Here is a 25,616-nt window from a genome sequence, read left to right as displayed (position 1 = left end):
TCCTTCTCTCTTTGGCTTCTTCTCCCCACTCTTCATTACCCCACGCTTCCTCTTATGCCGCTCTCCTTTCTCTCTGCTTTTCCTTTCACTGTAGCTGAGTATTTCTCCCCATCCTTCTTTTTCCTTACACTCTCCCCCTTTTTTTGTCTCCAGTTTCCTTTACACACCACCATCTTCCTTCTCTTCACTTCCTCCCTCTTTATTTATCTTCTAATTCCCTCTTTACCTCCAACCATTTCCCACTTAACCCTTTTTTACCTTTCTACCTCTTAACTACTTCTCTTACCATTCTTGTTTCCCCCCCCCCCCCTCCCCTTTGCCCTCTCTGTTCATCTCTCTTCGATTTATCCTATTCTCTCTTCCACCCATGTTCCCATCTCCACTTCGTGCCCACCCCATTCACACCCTAACCTTCCCTTCGTACTCCCTGCCCTCATCCCTCTCTCCCTCCGCTTTTCCTTCCTTTCCGCCCTTCCCCTCCCCCTCTCCAGCTGATGCCTAGAGAGTGTATCAACTCCCTGTTTGACAACTTTACTTGGACAAAGATTTCGAGATCTTCTCCTCCGGTCGGTCTGGGCCGCTCTGCTGCCTGGCTGCACCCTGATGTCAGTGTCTTCGTCATCCTGCCGCTCTTCTTATTCATGAAGGTCTGTGGCTGCTAAGAAGTGTGTGTGTGTTTGGGTGTGTTTGCTGGATTAGATAGGCGTTTGTGTGCAGGTCAAGTTTGTGTCATTGCGTGAGAGTGTTTGGATTATGCACGAGTGTGTATGTCTATTTGTGTGGCTTGCTCCACCTGACGTAAGCATTTTCGTCATCATCCTCCTCTTCATTGGGGAAATTTGTTGCAGGTCACTCATGTTGTGTGTTGGTGACGGGGACATCTGTGTGTGTGTGTGGGTGTGTCTTTGTCTTCCTCATTTCTTCCTGTCCAAGGTCAACAGTGCTGGCAAGCTGCCAGCATTTCTAGCTTTCTTTTGTTTTTTGAAAGCAGCTGCTCACACACACACACACACCCTGGAGAGTTACAATTCTTGCTATCTCAGTTGTTATTAGCATCGATTGTTCACAAATCTGGTCTAGGTGTTGGGTTGACTGTGAATCAGCAGAAAGTTAAATAACTAAATCACAATAACAAGGCTATATACACCAACATGACTCCTAATAAGCAGCAAGTATCATCTTAGATTTATATTTGAAAGTAACAAGTGTGATGGTGCTTGCAGTGTCAGTTACAAAAACTACCAAGGACCGATCTAGAAAACCAGACAATTAACTGGTATGAAGATGCACAACCACAGAGCCGTCTGGTGCCTTTGTACAGACAGCCGTCTAGTGGGAGTTATGACGTCTTACGTGGGCACTGCATGCTCAGTGTAATGTCCAAGTCCATTTCAAAGTGCAGTAACTGCTCCTGCTCCTGCCTATACAAATGAATGCGTGGTGGAGTAAAGAACCTAATCCTAAGGGAACTAGAATAGACTGGATTGGAATAGAGCTGAGAATAATTACAACCGATCAAAAAATGTGATCAGACCCAAATAGAAAGCGAGCACCAACACTGGCAGTAGGGATGCACACTATTGGATTTATGCCAATATCCGATATTTTCCAACTAATTTTGCCCAATTGTCGATATCGGAATATGCACGTTTGGTTTCTCTCAGATTTTGACACAAAACCCTACCAGATCCATTTAAAGTCAATATAAATTAAATATTAGGAGCCGAGTGGACCTGTAAAGATCTCCATGCCAGAGGCATTCAGTAGATCAAACCATCACTGAACATTTCCACGTCTAATATCTCACTGCAGACAGATTATTATGCAGTATAACTGGACACAGAAGACCAGTAGGTAATCCTTCTCCTTATTCCATACGTACCTCCATGAAGCAAGAGTGAACAACAACTCGAGCACTGTTCTCGAGGCGTCATGTTTCATGTTTCCATCACTGACAGTAACGCAGTTAGGTTGTCACCGTCGCTAGGTTGTCACTGTCGTTAGGTTGTCACCGTCGTTAGGTTGTCGCCGTCATTAGGTTGACGCCGTCGTTAGATTGGCGCCGTCGTTAGGTTGTCACTGTCGTTAGGTTGGAACTGTCGTTAGGTTGGAACTGTCGTTAGGTTGGAACTGTTGGAACTGTCTTTAGGTTGGCGCTGTCTTTAGGTTGTCGCTGTCGTTAGGTTGTCGCTGTCGCTAGGTTGACGCTGTCGTTAGGTTGTCGCTGTCGTTAGGTTGGAACTGTCGTTAGGTTGGAACTGTTGGAACTGTCGTTAGGTTGTCGCTGTCGTTAGGTTGTCGCTGTCGTTAGGTTGTCGCTGTCGTTAGGTTGTCGCTGTCGTTAGGTTGTCGCTGTCGTTAGGTTGTCACTGTCGTTAGGTTGGAACTGTCGTTAGGTTGGAACTGTCGTTAGGTTGGAACTGTTGGAACTGTCGTTAGGTTGGAGCTGTCGTTAGGTTGGCGCTGTCTTTAGGTTGGCGCTGTCTTTAGGTTGGCGCTGTCGTTAGGTTGGCACTGTCGTTGGAGCTGTCGTTAGGTTGGAGCTGTCGTTAGGTTGGCGCTGTCGTCAGGTTGGCGCTGTCGTCAGGTTGGCTCTGTCGTCAGGTTGGCTCTGTCGTCAGGTTGTCGCTGTCGTCAGGTTGGCGCTGTCGTCAGGTTGGCGCTGTCGTCAGGTTGGCGCTGCTTACTTGTCAATCTTACAATGGTTGGTAAAACCCAGCTGTTTATTCTGGCTTCATGCTGGCTAACATGTTGGTGACATTTTTATGTAAACAAACATAATGGGCAATATCGAGGTCAGCAAACATGATCAAGGTCATGACCATATATGACCATATATTGTACTAATAAGTCAACAATTAAATTATTGTGACATGCCTAGTGAAGCAAGAGTGAACAACAACTCGAGCACTGTTCTCGAGGCGTCATGTTTCATGTTTCCATCACTGACAGTAACGCAGTTAGGTTGTCACCGTCGTTAGGTTGTCACTGTCGTTAGGTTGTCACCGTCGTTAGGTTGTCGCCATCATTAGGTTGACGCCGTCGTTAGATTGGCGCCGTCGTTAGATTGGCGCCGTCGTTAGGTTGTCACTGTCGTTAGGTTGGAACTGTCGTTAGGTTGGAACTGTTGGAACTGTCTTTAGGTTGGCGCTGTCTTTAGGTTGTCGCTGTCGCTAGGTTGTCGCTGTCGCTAGGTTGTCGCTGTCATTAGGTTGTCGCTGTCGTTAGGTTGGAACTGTCGTTAGGTTGGAACTGTCGTTAGGTTGGAACTGTCGTTAGGTTGGAACTGTTGGAACTGTCGTTAGGTTGGAGCTGTCGTTAGGTTGGCGCTGTCTTTAGGTTGTCGCTGTCGTTAGGTTGTCGTTGGAGCTGTCGTTAGGTTGGAGCTGTCGTTAGGTTGGAGCTGTCGTTAGGTTGGAGCTGTCGTTAGGTTGTCGCTGTCGTTGGAGCTGTCGTTAGGTTGGAGTTGTCGTTAGGTTGGAGCTGTCGTTAGGTTGGAGCTGTCGTTAGGTTGGAGCTGTCGTTAGGTTGGAGCTGTCGTTAGGTTGGAGCTGTCGTTAGGTTGGAGCTGTCGTTAGGTTGGCGCTGCTTACTTGTAAATCTGCTTACTTGTAGTGTTTCTAATACTGACCCACTGGGAAATAACAGTGTAACCACAAAACTAAAGCTATTAGGTAAACTTGAATTAATAATCCAAGACAAAAACACATGTCTCCAAAAATCCAAGCTGTTTTGAAGGCAAAGGGTAGCCCTCTCCATGTTTAGCCTCCTGATAGTCAAACTGTTTTTTGCATCGCTGTCAATCTGTCCACCCCCAGTATTGTTCTTCATCTGTGACCAGAGCCTCTGAGTTCAAGGGATTCATGTATGAAAAACGCAGACAGACAAAGTCTGGTCTTTCAATACTATGTGTGACCCACAGTCTGTTAGCTGCTACAGAAAACAGCACCAAGCTGTTGCTGCCTCCTGTTTGATGAAAATCTGCAGCTTCACAAGAGATCAAGAAGTGGGAAACTGGGAAAGGAAATTACTTTCTCAGTAAATACAAACCAAACTTTTCAGTCTACATAGAAAGCCACATTACACAAAGTTACACCAGTATTTGCCTGGCAGTCTTTCTCAATATCTGACCAACATGTTGTATGGGTCAGTGTTGTCTGGATGTGAGTTTCTGCCAAGTTGAACCACGAAAAAGTTGTGATGGAACATTCCTTACTTCTCCCGATGACCAGAAACTCTTGTCATCTTTTACAATGGACATGTTTAAGATTAAAAATGTTCCTCAATTATTTGTCCTAGATACACTCTCTGTGATTGGATTTCCAGAGTTAAGCTCAGTCTACTCTGTTTTTCTACAGTGTCTAAAGTTAAATTAGTCAGAAATTCCATATACATAATCCTATCAACAGGATATTAAAGCCTGTCACTCAGCGTCCTACGCTGCATTAGTTTAGTCATGGTGTTTCTCAGTTGAGCAGAGCGGCTCCCTGTAGTGAACACTTAATTCAACCAAAACTGAGAGCAGCTGGCTGGTAAAACTTCTCACAAGACACACACACACACACACACATACACACTGTGTTTCTCTGCTTTGCTGTCACCTTCTGCTGCTGTCAGCCTTTCTTTAATACATACTCAAACACACACACCCGAGTCGGTGTGCAGGCTAATAAACCCAAACCAAATCCAGCCCAACACGGTGACCAGTTCTATTCGAACTGTGCTGTGATCTACGTGCAGTCAGAATGTACTTTAATCTGAACACCAGCAGAAAGAAAATTTGTTTATCAGCAATAGCAATCAGCAATATTGTTATTATCATGAAGGAGCGTGTCAGAGTGATGCTTATTTTGACATTATACTCATTGTATACGTTTTAATTGGCTCCATCTGCCTGTACATCACTTTCCACTTTTTCTATTATGGAAAACAAGCACCAACATAGTTTCCTAGTGATGGTAAACATCTGCACTTGAATAAAAGCATCACGCAGAAAAAAGGTGCAGTAGTGGAACAGGAAGTTTAGTCTTTACCAGCTGTGCACACATATCTGTGGAGGAGAAGATTATTATTTCTCCGTTGTTTGTCCCTTGCCTCCAAGGCAACAGATAAAAACAAGAATGAAGTGCTGCTTGGCACAAGATCACGTGAAGAGTTGAAGAAGGTCGTAGGTTGCTTATTCGCACAATGTTTGCGAGTATGAGTAAGCAACTCGCTAGCTTGTGAGCATTGACACGACAACAAGCCAGAATTACTGCAGGCGATGTTATGCAATTTGATCCTTTCCAGTGTGGCTCAAACAAGCCTATGGTGAAAATATAAAAGACATATCAGTGTGAAAGGTCATACTTGACATTGGAAGTAATAGTGTATTTGATTATTTTGTCAAACAACACCGGACGAGATTATCAAGACCCTCATACCATGTATTTTCTCTAAAGATGTATAGTGTTATTTCTTATAGCTTTCTTTGCGTTTACACAGCTTTTAAATTAAAACCACAAGCTGCTTCTTTATTGGATAGTTTATTCTGTCATAGGGTTACTTTTTTTATTGATCAATAAAGAGGAATCAGAGCTCTTACCGTCAGTCTTCAGTCTATATTTTCAGCCGGACGATGACTCTACATTAACTGTTTTGACTTCCATCTCTGTTTCTCTTTATCACACATAAACAGACACCCACATTTCCTCTCTTTATGTTCTCTCCATCTATACATTGTTATCAAACAGTGAGCTAACTGTGTGTGTGTGTGTGTGTGTGTGTGTGTGTGTGTCTCTGCATGATTGTGTTTGACTGTCAGGATTGGAAGAGAAGAAGACTGTGAGTGCGGTCCTCTCTGTCATCAGGATAGCAGCCGCCCTGTGAGAGACGCGCTAATGAGTTTTTATCTTGTACCACAGTAATTAAGTTCTCAAACGATGATGACAATCGGAGTGTAGAATGGTAATCTGGACTGTTAAAATGGTACGGTAGTGTTACTCGTCCAATCCCTTCAAATCAAAAAGAGAAAGCCCAGTATGTGGTGCCTGGGAAGAGATGCTGGTGCTTCACTCTCTCAGACACACGGCAAAAATCCAGAGCTTGAGTAAAGGTAATCATTATCGCTGATGAGCTCTCTGCAGCCAAGAACAAAGGCTATTATTATGGGAGCTATTTTGAAGTTACATTCTGATGAATACAGAAACTGCTTGCCGACAAACAGTGTAAGAGACAGTTAAAGGGTTAGAGTTTATCTTTATTTAACCCGCAGATGAGTTTGCATATTTGATTTTTCCATTACATATCAGTCCTCAGTCACGCAGCCACACATTGATCTGGGAGCCTCCCAGTATAGCTACAGCACCATCCTCTGCTTCTTCACTGGAGCAGCTGTTGATTAAGTGCCTTGCTCAAGGACACCCAAGGGTGATTGTGTCTCCTCCACCACCACACACAAATCACACAAATCTTCCTGACTCACCACTTCCGTGCTCATCAAGCCGTGTCCAAATAGGAGGATTGTTTTTCCCCCACTCAAATGCAAAACAATGAGAGCTCTAAATGGCACAAGCAATCACAAGCAATCAAATTAGTACTTAAGCCTATTGCATTTTAGGCTACACAAATTAGCCTAGCGGATAGCTCCTCAACCCTTACTTGGTTTATGTCACTGCATCTGCCAACAGAACTCCACGGGTGAATTTCAGCCTGCATGCATGTTGCATGCCTGTCTACCATTGTTGAAACAGAACACATATTGGTAGCGACTCTCGAGAGCAACAAGTTAGCAGGCTGCTGCACGCGCGGGTGCAAAGCTTCGGTGAAACCCAGATCAAAAGAGAGGAGAGTCAGTAAATGACAGCAAAATGCAGTTAAGACTCTCACACTGAGCTGAAATTAAACGATTGCGCGTGAATGAGGTAAATCTAATATTTTCTTTCTTGTATTCTCATTATTAGTACTCATAGGTGAATCAAACAATGACTCGACTCAAACATGGCTGCTGGCCTATATTTTGATGCTGTCCACAGGTGGTTTCTAACATTGATTTGAGGCGTCACACTTTGTTTTTATTGCTTTCCATCAACGTAAAAACAATGTTGAAAAGTGTTGCACGTTTCTTGTCTTGCAGTTCTGGATGTCTGCTGTGGCCACCACCATGCCCATTCCCTCTGGGGCTTTTATGCCTGTCTTCATATTGGGTGAGCAAAAACACCTGTAGCCTTTATATATACTGTATATATATACTATATACTTATATATACTGTGTGTATATATATACTATATACTGTATATATATACTATATACTATATACTGTATATATATACTATATACTATATACTTATATATACTGTATATATATATATATATATATATACTGTATATATATACTATACACTTATATATACTGTATATATATATATATACTATATACTTATATATACTGTGTATATATATACTATATACTTATATATACTGTATATATATACTATATACTGTATATATACTATACACTTATATATACTGTATATATATATACTATATACTTATATATACTGTATATATATACTATACACTTATATATACTGTATATATATACTGTATATATATACTGTATATATATACTATACACTTATATATACTGTATATATATACTATACACTTATATATACTGTATATATATACTATACACTTATATATACTGTATATATACTATACACTTATATATACTATATACTGTATATATATACTTATATATACTATACACTTATATATACTGTATATATACTATACACTTATATATACTATATACTTATATATACTGTATATATATACTTATATATACTATACACTTATATATACTGTATATATATACTATATACTGTATATATATCCTATACACTTATATATACTGTATATATATACTATATACTTATATATATATACTGTGTATATATATACTACATACTTGTATATACTGTGTATATATATATATACTTATATATACTGTGTATATATATATACTTATATATACTGTATATATATACTATATACTTGTATATACTGTGTATATATATATATACTTATATATACTGTGTATATATATATATATATACTTATATATACTGTGTATATATATATACTTATATATACTGTATATATATACTATATACTTATATATACTGTATATATATACTATATACTTATATATACTGTGTATATATATATACTTGTATATACTGTAGCTTGGGCTGCATGAGGATGGCTAAAATCCTTTTGGTGTAGAGCATGGGATTAGTGTTTAACTTTTATTCGACAGTTTTTATTTTGTCGTGTTTTGACTATTTTCAGTCAGTAATACTGAAGTTTTGTAATTAACTGAAATCTTGAAATATGCCTTAGAGTTGTGCGATTAATTGTGCTGCCTGCCAATTAGTTATATCTCAACAGACGGATTTTATGTTCTCATGGTTCTTGTCTCTTTAACCTTCATGTGAGATAAGTTTCTTATTATTCAGATCAACATTTTAAGAATTTAGACCTTTACAAGTGCTTCACTTTAAAATATTCCTCATTACCAGCCGCAAACAACTTCAAATGAATAAACTCGGTTCAAGCAATGGTTGGTCGTGTTGAGCGTGTGCCATCAAGCAGCACAAAACATCAACATCTTTCAAAGATTTCAATTACAGGGGCTTCATGAAAACCATGATAGTTGCTGTTACAGGCATTTCTCTCTGACTAAAGTGATGTTTTGGACATAATCATGTTGTAAGTGATTTCTTTAATCACCATCTGCTCTCACTAGAAACACTGATGACTTGAGTTCTGTTTTTTCTGGTGATACACATCGAAACATTCTGTTTTAGAAACCAACAGGCTGACATTGTTCTTGCTGATTCGTTTTGTTTGTCTACATTATTCATACAGATGTCTCAGAATTAATATGATAATGCCACTTCATGGTAAAACATTTTATGTGAAGTATATGAACGTTTAGCAGTTTGAAAGGTAACTTTTTTACTCTCTCATAGGAGCTGCATTTGGCAGACTGGTAGGGGAGATCATGGCCACCCTGTTTCCTCATGGGATCGTGTTTGATGGCATCCTTTACCGTATCATCCCTGGAGGGTACGCAGTCATCGGTTAGTCTCCCTTTCCACCTCTTAGCAATGTCCTTAGTTTTATTAAGGATGTATATTTTAAAACCCATATCATCAAAGCTCCTCCCTATTCTCTTCCTTCTCTCCTGACACTCCTCACATCTTCTTTCTCCTCCAACTTCTGCTCATCCCCTCCTGTCAATCTCCCTGGCCCTCTGGCGGTCACTCGTTGTCGAGTTGTCCTCCCCACCTAATCTTCCTCATTTCCCTCCTCCTCTTCCTCTCTTTCCTTTCCATCAGAGCATGGCCACTTTGCTTTGACAGTTAAATGTCACTGTGGGTTCCCTCTGCTGTCCTCACCTCAGCCACTGGCCCAGAAACGTGGCCATCCTTCGATCTCCCTCTTGTTGCCCTACAAAGCCCATCCCTACCTCTTCCTCCCTTGATTCTTCTTCATTTCCCCGTGTTTCCGCCTTCCCTTCCAACGCTGTCCTTTTGTTTAATCCTTTTTATCCCTCTCTATGTTATCCTTCAGTATTTTTCTTTTGACCTTTGTTTGCTTCCTGTCGCCCTTCACATATCTTCTTAATAATCTAGTTCTGCTTCTGAACCCTTTTGTGGCTCCTCACTTTCCCTTTTCCCTCAGAAGTATTCCCCTTTCTCCCCATTCTTTCATCCATTCTCTTCGTTTGATTTTAATGCCTCCGCGCCGACAACATCCGTGGCCAGATTGTTTTCAGGTTGTACGTGCGTCTGTACCATTCTCGTGATAGTGAGATCTCAGAAATGACTGACATTTTGGAAAAGAAGTCCACCTGGACTTAAGGATTACATTTTGGTGGTTAAAGGTCAATGTCACAGTGACCTCATATCTGTCCTATTTTCGTGAACGTAATATCTCAGGAACGCCCTGAGGGAATTTCTTAAAATTTGGCACAAACGTTCACTTGGACTCGAGTATGAACTAATTAGAATTTGGTGCTCCAAAGTCATATGCTAATTATGACAATTTCACACACTCTCTTTTCTCCTTATTTTGTTCCATCTATCCTTTATCTTTTCTTCCTGCTTAAAATATCTCTATCCCTCTTTCCTCAACGTCCTGTCTCTTTGTGTCCCTGCCACCTACCTCCCCTCCCCCCTCTCTCTCCTTCTCTATGCATCCTTCTCCCCCCCCCCCTCCCCTCATCATCCTCCCCTCGTCATCCCATGTCTCTGTCTCAGGAGCGGCAGCTTTGACTGGGGCTGTGACTCACACGGTGTCCACGGCGGTTATCTGCTTTGAGCTGACAGGCCAGATCTCCCACATCTTGCCCATGATGGTGGCAGTAATCCTGGCCAACATGGTGGCCCAGGGCCTGCAGCCCTCCCTGTACGACTCCATCATCCAGGTCAAGAAGCTGCCGTACCTGCCGGAGCTCGGCTTTGGACACATGAGGTTCGTGCAGATTTCAGACAAAAAAAAATGTTCTTGAAAAATGTGAAATGATGTGCTACGTCAAGAAGTAAGTGAGGGGATTTACTTCTTAAAATTCATTATCAGGGAACATGTAGTCCTTTTAGGTAATGATGAAGGGTCATTTGTGCAGTGCTCTGGGAGGGTGCATTTCAAAACTTGATTTGCACATATGTCTTTAATGTGGGTAAGACCTACCTGTTTACAAGTGTTTTCCTGACCACTATATGTCTGTCCTACAGCCAGTACAACATCTTTGTAGAAGACATCATGGTGAGAAAGGTGAAGTTTGTGTCGTCTCAGTCCACATACAGAGAAGTCAAACTCCTACTGGACTCCTCCTCACTCAATTCAATCCCGCTGGTCGACTCAAGAGGTAAAAGAGTTCATTGTGAAATAAAACAATTGCCATTAAACAAAATGCAATAAAAGCATTTATTTAGTTGTGCAGTAACTACCATCATCTACAAACTAAGCTATACAGATGAGAGAAGGTTTAACTTACTTAATGTTCTTTGTCAAATCATGGTTCCTTAATGAAATCCTGAACATTAGCAGTTCAGCCACTGTGGAAGTCTGTGGTAATAATTCTTCCTCTTCCTGCTTGTAGATTCTATGATCCTATTGGGCAGCATTGACAGGTTGGAGCTTCTGGCTCTCTGTGATTGGTGGTTGTCACCAGAAAGAAGACTCCTGATGCAGGTGAGGACAGTTGGAGATTATACTACTGTCACTCTGTGTTCAGTATATATAGTCCTATAAAAAACTTCATATGTACGCAGCAGATTACATCCTGTGGGTTGTTTTGTTTGATATGTTATATGAGATTGTTACTTAAATTAAATAAATCACTACAAGATCACCTTTGTCAAAATAATTCACGATAACGATATTATCACCATATCCATAGAAAATGAGCAACTTTGTTTATTGTGTGCTTTGTCTTTTTTTATAGTGGTTATAGCATAGAACACTCAATGATTGTATCTTTATTTAAACATTTGCTTTATTTAAAAAAAAAAAAGTCCATCTCTAATATCTATTTCATATTGCAGTGAAAACATCTTTTTCAAACAGTTGTTTGAAGATTTGAAGATGACATTAGCAAACATGACACACTGCCGGGGTGTCCTTGAGCAAGACACCGGACCCCCACACTGCTCCCCGGGTGCTGATAATATAATAGCTGCCCTCTGCTCTTCATACGAGGATGGGTTATATGCAGAGTCTAAATGTCACTGTGTGTGCGGTGCTGTGTACATGTGTGTGTGTGACCATTGAAAGACGATTCAAAATCCTCAATTTCCATTTTTATGATGATCAGGCTGCTTGTTTTTAACAGAAGCTGTTTTTGCCAGTGCTCCATCTCTAAACAGAGCATGATGACAGACAAAAATGAGGGATTTAAATACTTAACTAGGATCTTTTGCTATCCTTACACGCGTGTTTTGGAATGTGGCTCCTCTGACCTGGTGGAAGACCAAAGGACCACATAATACAGTGAATATGTTTTCTGCAAGCTGAAATGCCTTTTTAACATGAAGAGGACAGATGCACGTAGACTAGAACAGCTAAACGAAGAAATGCAAACATTGTAATAGAAAATGCTGCTGCAGTCGTCTGGCTTTTTTAGTGTTGACTCTACACAGGAAATTAAAAACCTCTCTATACTGAACTGTATTTCATCTAAGAAGCCCAAAAGGAGAAACATCACATCTCTGTAAAATGTTTAAATGGTATTCAAACTGAGTACAACTTCAATTAAAGCACAGGTGTTAAACTACGTGTAATAGTTTGGAATGCACACTGAGATCAATTCTGATGTTGTGACACCACAAGTCTGTATTGATCTGTTTACCTGCATTTGGATTCAGGGTCAGAGCCTACAGGAGCAGAACCAGTCTCAGAAACACAGCTGGGAGTCCTTCGCCTTCGTAGATGAGGAGGAAGAGGAGGACGGAGAGAAGGTGATCCTCTAATTTGTTTCAATTGTTTTCAAGCCATCAAGAGTTTTCTTTTACTTTACTTTGTCCTGAAAGATGTTTTGCTGCTGGCCTCCATCATTGTTGTTATTGTAGCTGTTCTGCTCGGTAACCATCTGCCTAAATGTTATTTTGACTGGACGAAAGCCTCACCTTGGAGTAAAACATTATTTTATTGTCCAACACCTTTTACTTTTTGTTTTGAAAGGTGCTTTATTAACAATGGCTACTTAGTTACATGCAGTTGTCATCTGCAGGGTAGCCCGGTGCAGGAGGAGAGGAACGGACCCCTGCCTCCTCCAAAGCCTCAGGAGCCTTCCTCAAACCACACTGCTCCTGTCCCTGGTGAGCCGACACGACTTCATGTTCATGAGTACATTTAGGTTTTTTTATATCTCAGTGGAGGTGTAATACTTACACATTATCTCTGCACTAGCTGCTTCTGAGAGAAGGAATAAATGGATTTACCATAGTCTGGATATATTAGAATGTGATGAACGTATGGACAACGTTCTCCAGGATAGCAAAGGATAAAGACGTTACTTGGTCCAGTTTGCTATCTTTGTGCCTCCTACATGTGAGCCCTCAAATCCAGTTTCTGTTGAAGTTGTGCCACTCTAACGTCCAAATTAATATATAAAAAGAAATCCAACTTTGGAGTAGAGGTCTTCACGGGTCCAAAAAGGTGTTCCCAAACCACTAAAAGAATGTAGGACCCAGACCTGAAGCGGCCCTGGGAGACACAGAGCCGTGAGGCACCCATTTCAACGCTGATTGCTATTAACACAAATAATTGTCAAAACAAAACTGTTCTTTATCTAATCTAACATGTTCTCCCCTGTGCCTTGCCATCCTCCTTTCAAAGAAAATTGGTAAAATACATCCAGTTTTCTATTATTCCTCTCGCTGATTGAAACGGCACGGCGAATCACCTTTGCAGTTTTGTTGCATCTAGCATAATAACATAACTTTGACTGTTTGCCCTTTTGAACTACAATAACGATTGCTCGTTGCCACGGCAGCTAACGTTAGCGTTAACGTTGCTATCATCTGTGCTCTCTGAGTCTGACCTCTGCTCTCTGAACTTCCATCATGATCAGCGCCTCTGTCTGCTCTGATTCACTCGGGTCCAAGGGTTCGGGTGGGCCCGTGAAGACCACTACTTTAGAGGACAATTACATGTTCTGATCTCTCTTCCTCTGTTACACTTGTGGAGTTGTGCGACATGGAGTTGAGGCTGGGCAATGAAAGCCTTATGGGGCTTGTCATAGTAATATTGATTCCTTCAGACAAGTTTTGCTCACTAGGGTGATGTAATAAGATTTATTTTTTGCTCTGTCTCTCTTACTTCTCCTCCATAAAAGAAACATGTCAACTGATATGACTAAGCATTTAGTCAGAACCCAGATGGGATGTGAAGCTAACCAGGTTCTAATATGTGTTAAGTACATCAGTGCCCAGAGGACTCAAACACATCTTGTTGGTGCTTATGAAGTATGAAAGGAGAAACCATGAGAACTAATCTAACCATAAGGAACAGTGTTATTTTAATCGTGCGGGAAAAAGCACCAAGAAATGTTAATAGACGAGAAGAATTCCTACCAAGTCAGCCGTACCCTGCAGCGACTCGTATGTTCCTCCATTTAGTTCACTAGATAAAAGGTTCAAACTATTTATTTTATTCATTGGTCAGCATTTCACACTGTTTACCAAACTCACTTGAACAAGTGTAATTGTCTCTGCCCTCAACAGATGTCAAACTATTCGAAATATTAACTTTGCAACCCTAACGGCAATGAGGGAAGGTTTGGCAGCATGTTTACTGCAAGTAACCAGATGGCGTGTGTGTATATCTATTGTGGCACCGTAAACTTCTCAGTAGCCGGTCACACACACAACAGCAGACAGCCTCCCAGTGAAATGGTATCCAGGCAACAACAATAGGGAGTTGAATGGGTTGTCGCAGTATCTAAACCTGCAGTCTTTCAAAAAGATGCGTCTGTATAATTTATTGACCTTCACCCACTGCTTCTCTCTCTCTCTCTGTCTCTCTCTCTGTCTGTCTCTCTGTCTCTCTGTCTGTCTCTCTCTCTGTCTCTCTGTCTGTCTGTCTGTCTCTCTCTGTCTGTCTGTCTCTCTCTGTCTGTCTGTCTGTCTTTCTGTCTGTTTATCTCTCTGTCTCTCTGTCTGTCTGTCTCTCTCTGTCTGTCTGTCTCTCTGTCTGTCTGTCTGTCTGTCTCTCTCTGTCTGTCTGTCTCTCTCTGTCTGTCTGTCTCACTCTGTCTGTCTGTCTGTCTCTCTCTGTCTGTCTGTCTCGCTCTCTGTCTGTCCGTCTGTCTGTCCGTCTGTCTCGCTCTCTGTCTCTGTCTCTCTCTCTCTCTCTCTGTCTGTCTGTCTCTCTCTGTCTGTCTGTCTCACTCTGTCTGTCTGTCTGTCTCTCTCTGTCTGTCTGTCTCGCTCTCTGTCTGTCCGTCTGTCTGTCCGTCTGTCTCGCTCTCTGTCTCTGTCTCTCTCTCTCTCTCTCTCTGTCTGTCTGTCTCTCTCTGTCTGTCTGTCTCGCTCTCTGTCTCTGTCTCTCTCTCTCTCTCTCTCTCTCTCTGCCAGAAAAAGGTCCTCTACAGTCTGTGAGTAAAACACTGAGGAATCTCTTCACCTCTAAGAACGGACAGACAGAGGGACAGTTGCAGGTGCGTGCATGCATTTTTTCTTTATTGCATATGTGTCCACCTGTAAGCATAATTTTGTGTACAGTTTTGTGAACGTCTTACAGACAACAGTTGTTTATTACATACACATTAAAGCAGAGAGAAAGGACATTTATAATGGCTACAAGGTCCAAAACACAGTGGAGTTAAGTAACAACACTGGCCCTCACAGTTCAGAGTCAGACAAACCTTTCAATGCTGAAGAGGACTCGGAGTTCTCGCCACTTCTAGCAAGAAATGTTTGGCGGTTATCAGGGTAGCTACAGCAATCTGGAGTTTACCGCCCCGTGGATGAAGGAACCGCAAGGTGTGTATTTTTGGTTTGGTTTGGATCATAGTGGAACATTGACAGAAAGGTTTGAGAACCTTCTACAATAGATGCATTCGATTGTATTCTCTACTCTGATGTCATGTTGCTAAACTTGCTCACTAACTATTCTTCTAACTGTCTGTGGTTTTACGTATTTATAAACCTATATGGCCTTTTCTCCGTTAAGCCAACTATTTAGAGACGTGCGGAGCCACACATTTTCCCCTCGTGTTATGAGCCATTGAAATGCAAATACCCGCCCATCTCTTTGGCAAAGCCATCCCAAAACCACATACTCACGCTGGCACTGATAGGGATATAAATATTTATCCATTATTTTTTGAAGGGTGAATTTTTCATTATGGGGTCTGCTTTCTATTCAGGTAGATACACACTTATCTGATTGACAGACGACACATGAATACACAACTGCTTCCTCATCCTCAGACAAACTCCCCGAAGTCGAGCATCTTTCTTCCAACCTTCTCATATGGAAATGGGGAAGCCAGATACAGGAGGTAGAGTTATTATTTGGCTTGGCGGTGAGCCTGGCTCACAGGGAAAGCAATACATGTCATCTGTTTACACGAGCAGGAATGAAAACCACATTAGAAATAAGCATATGCTTGTAAGCTTGCAAGATTAGAATTTGATTTCTGTTGTGCCTACTGCTGTGCCTTGTGTATTACAGTTCTGATTTTCTATTATGTTTTTGGATACAATCCTATTCCTACATGGGGATTGTTTTTACAGCAGCAAGCCACAACTCTACAGACCTGAATATCAAATAGACACACAGTAGGAAATGAAGCCAAACCTTGGCTGAATTCTGGCTGTGAATCAGGTATTTGTCCACTTAACCACTGATGGCAGGTAACCAGCCACTCATGGCAGGTAACCAGCCACTGATGGCAGGTAACCAGCCACTCATGGCAGGTAACCAGCCACTGATGGCAGGTAACCAGCCACTGATGGCAGGTAACCAGCCACTCATGGCAGGTAACCAGCCACTCATGGCAGGTAACCAGCCACTGATGGCAGGTAACCAGCCACTGATGGCAGGTAACCAGCCACTGATGGCAGGTAACCAGCCACTCATGGCAGGTAACCAGCCACTCATGGCAGGTAACCAGCCACTCATGGCAGGTAACCAGCCACTCATGGCAGGTAACCAGCCACTGATGGCAGTGCATTAGTGTAAATGCGGTGGCTGCAGTGATTTAAGAATGCAGACGTACAATTACTGATTTGTTCAGGTGACGTAAAAAGAACAAGGGCCCTTGTCAAACCTTTAATTCAGTTGTGTGTATGTGGTTGGTTGATTAAAGAAAGGTTCCCGCTGCGTTCGTACATAGAAACTTCACACCTGTACTCTGTGAGGAAGTGTTGCTTCAAGGACAGAAGTAGCCGACCTGCCTTTAGTACGTGGATGTGGGACGCGTCGCTAATAAATTCAGTTGCACAAAACAAGTCACAGCAGGTGTTTGTGAAACTGTAGGTGAAACTTAGGTAAGTATGTGCTGTGGGAGTTTAAACTGAAGAAAACTGGATGAAAGCAACCTAAATACAAAAAGGTGTTTCTCCAATGTGTCATAATTGCTGTGAAAAGGACAGAAATCCAATTGAAGATATTTCTAGATGATTAAATATTGTATTTTGTAAGAGTTTAACAAGTTGTTATTATCTCTCTAGACTTAAAATACAGATGAATCATTTGTTTCAATGACTGTCATGTTCACACTATTTGAACTGGAAAAGCATTATATTTTACAGATGACAGAAATACAAAAGTAAATGTCGAGTAATTGAATTGTACAAGTGCACTGAAGTTATGTGATTAAGTGTATCAAGCAATACGAAACAGAATGTGCTTTGAGTTACTTCGAGTTACTCTCCGCATGTAAGATTCAGATGAGCTTTTCTTTGTTTGGAGGTGACATCCAGCCGGGTTCAGATGTTCAGAAGTGACAGGGTGTTTGAATAAAGTCATTCACAAACATGTCTCATCTCTCATCTGTCTTCTCCCTTCTTTTGTTTTGTCTCCAGGAGCCCTGTCCTCCTCTCCTGTCAGACCCTATGACCCTCGAGGAGGTATGGTAATGGTGGACGGACGGTGGATTTGCATGGTTTTACAGCCACGTCTGCTTAATTGTTTAGCCTCTGTTGTATCTGGATGGCAGCAGAAAACTCAGAGATGGAAACGGAATATTAAATTAAACCCAGAGTTCTAGACTAACGTTTCGCACCAGCATATGATAGGTTGCACCCTCGTTTGGTACAACATGGTGTTAATTAATGACCTTGCATGCTGATTAATTTGCATACCCTAGTTTTGCACTGATGTAAAGATTGGCAGTGACTCGAGTCTTGATATTTGCAAAATATTTGAATCTGAATATTAAGTTTCTCTGCAGCTGGCTCAGTCGGTCTCTTGCTGCCTGAACTCTCATCATCAGTGGCGTCTGAGTCAGAACCTCTTGTTGACTCTCCCTCCCCACCAGCAGCCTCCTCATTTTGCTTTTTAAAGTAATTCCCACACTGCGTAGGGCACCATTGATAGTGATCATCATGCACTCGCGGTAATGCGACCACTTGATATTTTAATTTGCACACTCACGAAAAATGGTCTCATTTGTCGTAGGGGGCCTGAAACCTATCTACATGACTACATTTGGGAAGACATAAACTTGGGTAAAGCTCTAATTCTAGAAAAATCAGAAAGGACGAGCCTTACCTGTATCTGTCAGCAATATGAAATCCCACTTAAAAACACATTTGCAGAGTAACAATGACAAACGTGAAGCTGTTTAAGGCACATTCCCTTATTGTGTTATCAAATAAACGTGTTTGCCAAGTGAAACTAAAAGAACAGTCCCAGATGAGTGCTCTACGATTGACTTATTATGAAGTCAATGCTGGCAAATCTCAATATTAGCATTCAAATCCTCGTCACATGTAGGTCACAGCTTTTAAACTTCTGTGTCACATTTGAGGAGACGACTCAGAATTGGGGCACTTTTTAACTGCACCATGAACACAGAATCTTAAATGAGACGTCTTTTTTCATTGGAGAGCACCAAAACAATATTGTGCCCTCCAGTCCTGCTCTGTCTGCTTCTCTCCCTTTACTCTTCCTGGCACTTTCCCAAAATGCCCCTATAACATCTCCCTGTAAATTGTACAAGACTATTGCCCCCGTCACAGCAGGCAGAGGCTTGTAGGTAAAAATCCATAGAGGCTAAAAGGTGTCAGACATCCTAAATCTCAGAGGGGAGACTGGTGACATGCAAGGACGCGCAACACAAGGTTTCAAGGTTTTTCACAGCTGTTTAACTCTCTTCCCTCCTCAAACACACCTCAACTTTTACACCAACAAACAGCTCAGTGTTTAGATGATTTATCTAACAGTTAATATTGTTATATTTATTCATACCCCTTACAGTATGTATATGACCCGTCGTATATGCAAATTCCTGATGTTTCCCTCTGGCTGAACTCGTACATTTGAATAGAAGGTGGGAACAATGAGAGCGACTGAACTAAAGACGTTCCACCTCTGTGACCTTGCTTTTTATTTGCTGCTGCAGATCAAAGCGTGGGAAGAGGAGGAGATGGACAAGCCGATAGAAATTGATGAGATACGAGTGGATCCTTCCCCTTTCCAGCTGGTTGAGAGGACATCATTGCACAAGGTTGGTGGGGAAAGACAAGAATAGACAGGCGTCACAGAGGTCGGCAGAAATCCAAGTTTAACAGCCGTTTGAGAGCACCTTGCTTCCTTAATGTCATTCAGTTGGTATTGGATTGGGACATCGTGTAAGAAATGTGATCCAATGGTAAATCAATGAGAGGAAGACGGTTTCATCTGATGGTAAGGTGGGGTTGTTAAACACTTATGTTTAATTGTTTGGGGATTTAAACATATATAATATAAATAAACAGACTTTTGTTTACATTCACTGTTTCTCTCCAAAATGCACGTATTCAAAAGAGCAAAAGGCCTTGCTCATCAAAACACTGCTCGCAGCACCAGAAGTGGTCAGAAAGTCAACATAATCAAACGAGAAGGCAGAGTGCAGCCCACCCACCGCCAAGGTCAAATGCCATATCTCACAAAAGTAAAAAATAATTTGTGTTTTGGATTTGATTTGGGTTCTTCCTTGGCCCATGCTATACCCTCCACCAAGTTTCATGAAAATCAGGCCACTAGTTATTTCCATAATCCTGCTGACAAACAGACAAACAAGCAAAACCTGAGAAAACTGAAAAACATGACTTCCTTGTCAGAGGTAATTATATGCATTAGAAATGGAAATAATTAAAAAAATAAGTTTTTCTTTAAAGATTCAGTATTTCAATGGTAAATCTGTCCAAATGAGCAATTCCCCAACAAATGGAAAATGGCATTTTCTTATTTTTTTCATATTGACTTGAAGGTGATTTGAAGGACTCTGTAATCTCTCTGGACATGTGCACTGGCCATAGTAATACTGTAATGAATTTGCCACTTAAATTAATATTGATTCATGTGTTAGCGTATGAAATGCTCACTGGAAACATCAATCGCAGTCCCCTGTGCACACCAGGCGTCTCTTTCATCAGCAGGTGTTTGTGGGAACCACTTGTCGGTTGTAGCTGCTAAGTAATAATGAATTCAAATTGTGTTTGAGGCCTTTGTGCTTAAACTTTAACGATGTTGTAGAACTCCACATGCCAAAACATGCTCCACTCTCAGCAACAGGTTTCTCCAGAGTCACGCATAGTAGCAGCACCTTAGTATGAGCCTGAGGCAATTCTCACCAGTTATTGAACCGTTACTTCATTTATAAAGGAACATATTCTAAGGAGCTGAGGAAATATTGTCCATTTCTTCCATTTTCATTCAAATGTTTTATTCATAACATCATGAATTTGCCTGGAATAACTTGGATGGATAGTCTGCAGCTGTAGACAAGAGTTTTATGTTTTGTTTGTCACAAGAGCATATACATATACAGAACTCGGAGTTCAGCACCTCGAGCAGTCAATTGTTTTGTTGATGCTCCCACACTCGGCTCATTTAGTTGTTTACTTCTGTAACATCTCATTCGGCTGAGGACGTGGGAAACCTTGACAGAGGGGTGATGCCACATGAAAAACAGTGAAGAGATGGATTCACACGATGTCACCCAACTAAATAAAGATGGACACAACAACTTTACATTTTTTGACTAAGAACATAATCTTATTTGCAGCAGGCAGAGGGTTGTTGCATAAACATCTATACGTGGGAGTTGTGCCTGATCGCTATAGATGTAGAAAGTCCTGCCAGAGAAGTAAACAAAAGACGCACTTGTGTGTTTTACTTCACAATTCTTTTACTTCCTCATCAGTACAAACACAGAGTAGCTCCCCTGGAACAGCTGAAGGATAGTGAGTGCCTTGCTCAATGGCAGTCAGGGAATCTCTGTTTATTGAGCTTTGATGCAAAGGCAGGAGTTACATTGTGTTACAGTTGCATTCCACATGAATCATATTCATAACTGAGTCTTTACTCGTTAACATACCCAAACTAATAACCAGCTCCCTCTCTAAGTATGTAGTCATCCAATAAATCTGAAACTACTTCAATTTAGACGGCAGTGTTCTTACTATGTTGGCTTAGATAGCATTGTTTTGTCTTTTCTTGTCCTTAGATTTGATCATATTTAGATTTTCAAGAAACTGCATGAAAGTTCTTTTAAATGATGATGTTGCAGGTATCTTGTGGGAGTTAGTTTGTGCCATCAGAGTTCAAATGGCAGTGTTGTCTATTTTCCAGCCAGCCATGCTCAGGTGTGACTGTCTGTGGTCGAGCTGCCCAAATTGGGGATTTTAACAAAATCTTGTAAATCTGCTGTCTCCTGAGTGCTTTGACATGCAAACCATTCCAATGCGTATGATAAGTACTATTACAATCTAATATTATTTCAATAATGCATTTTTCCTGCATTGCACAACTGCAGACACACTCACATCCTCATTATGACAAGTCTGAGGCTGATGCTGAAGCATGTAAACAGATTGGACCATTTCTGTAGGTTTGTTTTGTCATCAGTGTAATTGAATTCTCCAGGTGTTACAATTCCACAATACAATATTCATGTGCAAAGGGGGGCTTTGTGGTCGAGGTGTGCTGATGCATACAAAGAGCTCATCCAAAGTGCGACCTAAGCCAGAATATGAACAGAATACTTTGAGCATGGAAACGCACTCAAGGACTTTTTCTTTCTGTGGTTCGCCTGGAGCCAGTTTACTTTCATCTTTCTGTCTCTGTGACATCGTGTCTAGACGGAGCTGACGGAGAAGCACGGAGCCTGTAAATTGTCTGGAGTTGCAGACGGATGTAAAAAGGCCGTCCTGGTCTGAGAGGTAGAAGTTTGTCATAATTTGACGCATGACCTTTTCACTCTGTCTCCACAGACCCACACCTTATTCTCACTGCTGGGGCTAAGTCATGCTTATGTGACCAGTATCGGCAAACTGGTTGGAGTGGTGGCACTGAAAGAGGTAAGAAACTTCATTTCTGCCGACGTGCGTTGTTTTTCATTTACTTCTAACCTGGACCTGTGTCTCCTGACTGTCGCCTGAAACCACAAGCCAGCAGTACATTTGATTACATTCCCATTGACAAAAAGCCCTCTTCTTTTGTTAATACACTCAACTTTTGTAAATCTTCCATTGTCTGTCTTGACTTTGGAGGAAAAACATGCCCGATTGGGTTTTTGCTCCTGATTCGCCGTTTCATGAAGCTTTTTGTTAGCATAATCAATATCCTCTGAATGATTCGGGCTTTCTTTGATTCACTTCCATTCTTCTGTCTTTCCCGGTTATTGTCTCCGTCTCCACCTCTTGTGTCACGCCTCCATTTCCTAAACCTAATTTTCTTTTGTTTTCTTCTTCACGTTATGTATCCTTTCATCCCATAACTCCAATCATCTTACTGCTTTTTATATTCCTTCCTCTTATTCCTTTTTCTCTCGACTTTGCTGTCTCTCTACTCCTTTATTACATTTCACCCCTCCCATTCTTCTTTCTTCCAACTTTTTCCTCCTCGTCCTTTCCCTCCTCCAGCTCCAGAAGGCCATCGAGGGCTCCACGCGCTCCGGTGTCCGGCTCCGTCCTCCGCTCGCCAGCTTCCGTGACATCAGCAAACACAACTCTGTCCCTAAACCTCAACCGTCTTCTCCCGCTGCTCCTTCCTCTCCAACCTCTCCCTCAGCTCCGACTGCTCCCCAGCCTCCACCCCCCTCTCCCCCTCACCCTCACGATCATTGCCACGAGAATGAAACGGAGGTGTGTATCGAGGGCGTGACCTTGGAGGTGGAGGAGAGCAGCAGCTACAGTGCAGGAAGCGGCGCTGTTAGCAGCAGCACAGGGGCCAGCAGCTCACCCAGTAGGAGTTGCCGCTACAACAGCGACCTCACCCTCCCTCCCTCCACCACTCCTCCCCCGGTCCCTTCTTCCTCCACTCCTCCTTCTCCACCTTCCTCCTCTGCCCCTGCCTCCACCCTGGTTCCTTTACAGAGACTCCTTGAGGGGGATGAAGACAGTGATGATGAGCCAATGGTTTAGATTAGACACGAGTGATAGTTGTGTTTTTTATAATGGAAAACCTTTTTAAGGGTGTGAGGGTTTTTTTCTGTTTCTTAATGTGTTGCTCTGGTCTTTGGACACCCATTTACCTCTTTTTGTCACCACTTCGATAGAGCAAAGATATCAAAGCATAAGCTAAGCATAAGTTCTCTGTTTTTGAAGACAGTTTATCGTAACCTTACGACTCTGTCTTTCCTCAATAAGCTCTGTTGTGTGTTGTTTCGATGCTTGTCCTGCCTCACTTCATCATCATTTTCTCTTATCGTCGTTTTTCACAGTTACAGTCTCCACGGTTCAACCAATATGAGTTATAGAGGTGCAGATATCGGCTTTTAAAAAGGTTTTATACCTAAGAATTGACTGTTTCCTCGTCAACCAAAACTAACTTTGAAATCCAGACATATTATTTCATTGTTAGTGGCTCCTGAAGGCACAATGACCCACCTTTTATAAGTATATATTACACTATTTAAATTAAGTGAATGAAGAATTCACTTAAAAAACGTTACCGAGGAGTAAATGTGTAACGCATTGTCCCATTTTGAATTCCGATTGATCGGACACATTTCTTTGCCCCAGTGCGTTCCAGCACAACGTATGCTTTATATACTGTGTTGAAGAGTGATCCAAACCTTTGGTGCCGACACCAGAAGTGAACTCTTGTGCAGTCTTTCTGCATTACCTCATTGTTTACGTCTTTAAAAAGAGTTGTTATCGTCTGATGAGAGCAGGAGCTATTGATTTTTTTAAACTGGCAACAGACCATCTGGATAGCAGCAGACTAATGGAGCTGTTCAGTCCGCTGTGGAAGATTGTCCAATGCCCCAAGACGACCTCCAAATTGTGTGCTGACCTTGTGAATGCAGCCTCGGAGCTCATCTCATCACGGTTAAGTTGATAGATGGTGCAGCTAAAGGCGGCTGACGACAGACTGCATACTGTAGGTCCTGGAGATTTCTTTTCTCCATTGTCCCCAACAAGGATGCCTTCCAGATGTGGCAAAACAAACCATACATGACTACTTAAATTACTTGGGATTATGATTATATTCTAGATAAAGAAATGCCAACAAATATACAACAACAGAAGCTTTTCATTCCAAAATGTGAAATCCACCATGGTCCAAAGACAGTGACAATAACAAAGTGATGGAGGACATTCGTGACCGTGAATGACATTTTGTCAAATAAAATCTATATGTTAAATTAAGATGAAGATGTATGTTGACTGAGAGATATTTGCCAATCAATGCATTAATTAGCCTAATAAATTACCTCATTAGAAAAACTATTTAAAATAGACCCGTCATAATGATTATTAAAGATGATCAGGCCACGACGGAAATGCAATTTGCTATTTGAACATTAGCGTGCAAATGAAAAGTGACACGACGTCCTTTCTCTCTGATTTTATACAGTAAAATAACAGCCAATAATTGTCCTTTACAAATGAGTGAAAGCAGAGAGACTCAACCATACCCGTGCATGAACACATGGAAAACAAACTACGAACTAAAAGAGGCTGAAAGCTGCGTAGAAGTTTAGAGTTGGGGGTTATTTCTTGTTGAGGTCAGCACAAGTAAACCTTTTAGATTCAATGTCTTCAGTCTTTAATGTCAAAACGATTACATAATGAAACTTAAAATCCCAAAGTTATGGCAAAACTTCTGCTAACTAAACTACACTCGACTTCTTAGTGGAACTTTTCTTAACTTCTACAACATTTAGAGCTCCGCCCCTTTAAACTCACTTACAGCCAATGACACACAAACAGTGATTTAATCTGAAGAGCTGCGCCGTCACTTTAATAATTTCATTCACCTGTTTCTCTTGTGATGCCGCCTTTTTCTTTTTATGTATCCCTCCATCTCTTATACTCTTATTATCTCCTGGATACACAGTTTCTCAGGTGCTGCTTTAAAAGTCTTTAAACCTGCAGATTTAACAAAAAAGCTTTTTCTTTATGTCTGTGTGAATTAAAATGTGTGTGTCCATTTCTTAAGAGGGCTCTGTACAGGTCTAAGTGTCTGTCTGTGGTTGTGGTTAATGTTGTTATTAATTTATCCTTTAGTCAAATGTTATCTCAAAATGTATAAAACTGTGAATGATGTAGAGGTAATAAAGTTTTATTAAGGGAAATGCTTGAATTGTTCACCCTCATGTGTTTGACCTTTATTCTTCCAGGTCAGGCGTGTTGCAAAGGCAGACCAGAGCACAGAGGCACATTTTAACTGCTTTACTTAGTCACCTGGAACAAGAGCTGAACTCAGTCAAGGTATGCCAGAAGTATAGACTTTGGACTTGGACTGATACTGTAGTTTCATAACTGCTCTGATAACATGAAATATCCAAAACAATGAGGTGAAGTCTTGATAGTTGTGTGAAATTTAGCTAACACACACTTGGCTAAAAAGTACGTCCCTGTTCTCTTTCAGTATAACCAAGACTAAATAAACCAGAAAA

At 41.4% G+C, this 25,616-nt stretch overlaps 1 protein-coding gene across 2 annotated transcripts in view; it reads left to right on the top strand.

Annotated features, from left to right (window-relative positions):
- The window catches only part of clcn1a (chloride channel, voltage-sensitive 1a), a 41,838-nt gene extending 16,515 nt beyond the window's left edge, over nt 1-25,323 (top strand). The window contains exons 12-24 of one of the 2 annotated variants that reach the window (XM_029442534.1): nt 492-647; nt 7,115-7,184; nt 9,019-9,129; nt 10,312-10,525; nt 10,786-10,919; nt 11,154-11,245; nt 12,418-12,510; nt 12,783-12,870; nt 15,130-15,212; nt 17,587-17,631; nt 19,128-19,232; nt 21,982-22,068; nt 22,633-25,323. In XM_029442534.1, coding sequence (XP_029298394.1) covers nt 492-647; nt 7,115-7,184; nt 9,019-9,129; nt 10,312-10,525; nt 10,786-10,919; nt 11,154-11,245; nt 12,418-12,510; nt 12,783-12,870; nt 15,130-15,212; nt 17,587-17,631; nt 19,128-19,232; nt 21,982-22,068; nt 22,633-23,133 — 1,779 coding nt within the window. In that variant the 3' untranslated portion in view covers nt 23,134-25,323. The remainder of the gene's footprint in view (nt 1-491; nt 648-7,114; nt 7,185-9,018; nt 9,130-10,311; nt 10,526-10,785; nt 10,920-11,153; nt 11,246-12,417; nt 12,511-12,782; nt 12,871-15,129; nt 15,213-17,586; nt 17,632-19,127; nt 19,233-21,981; nt 22,069-22,632) is intronic. The other variant, XM_029442535.1, reaches the window with a different exon arrangement.
- The last annotated feature ends 293 nt before the right edge of the window (nt 25,324-25,616 follow it).

Source organism: Cottoperca gobio, chromosome 11, assembly GCF_900634415.1.
Source record: "Cottoperca gobio chromosome 11, fCotGob3.1, whole genome shotgun sequence".
Classification (NCBI taxonomy): Eukaryota; Metazoa; Chordata; class Actinopteri; order Perciformes; family Bovichtidae; genus Cottoperca; species Cottoperca gobio.
This window is presented reverse-complemented; position numbering and strand designations above follow the sequence as displayed.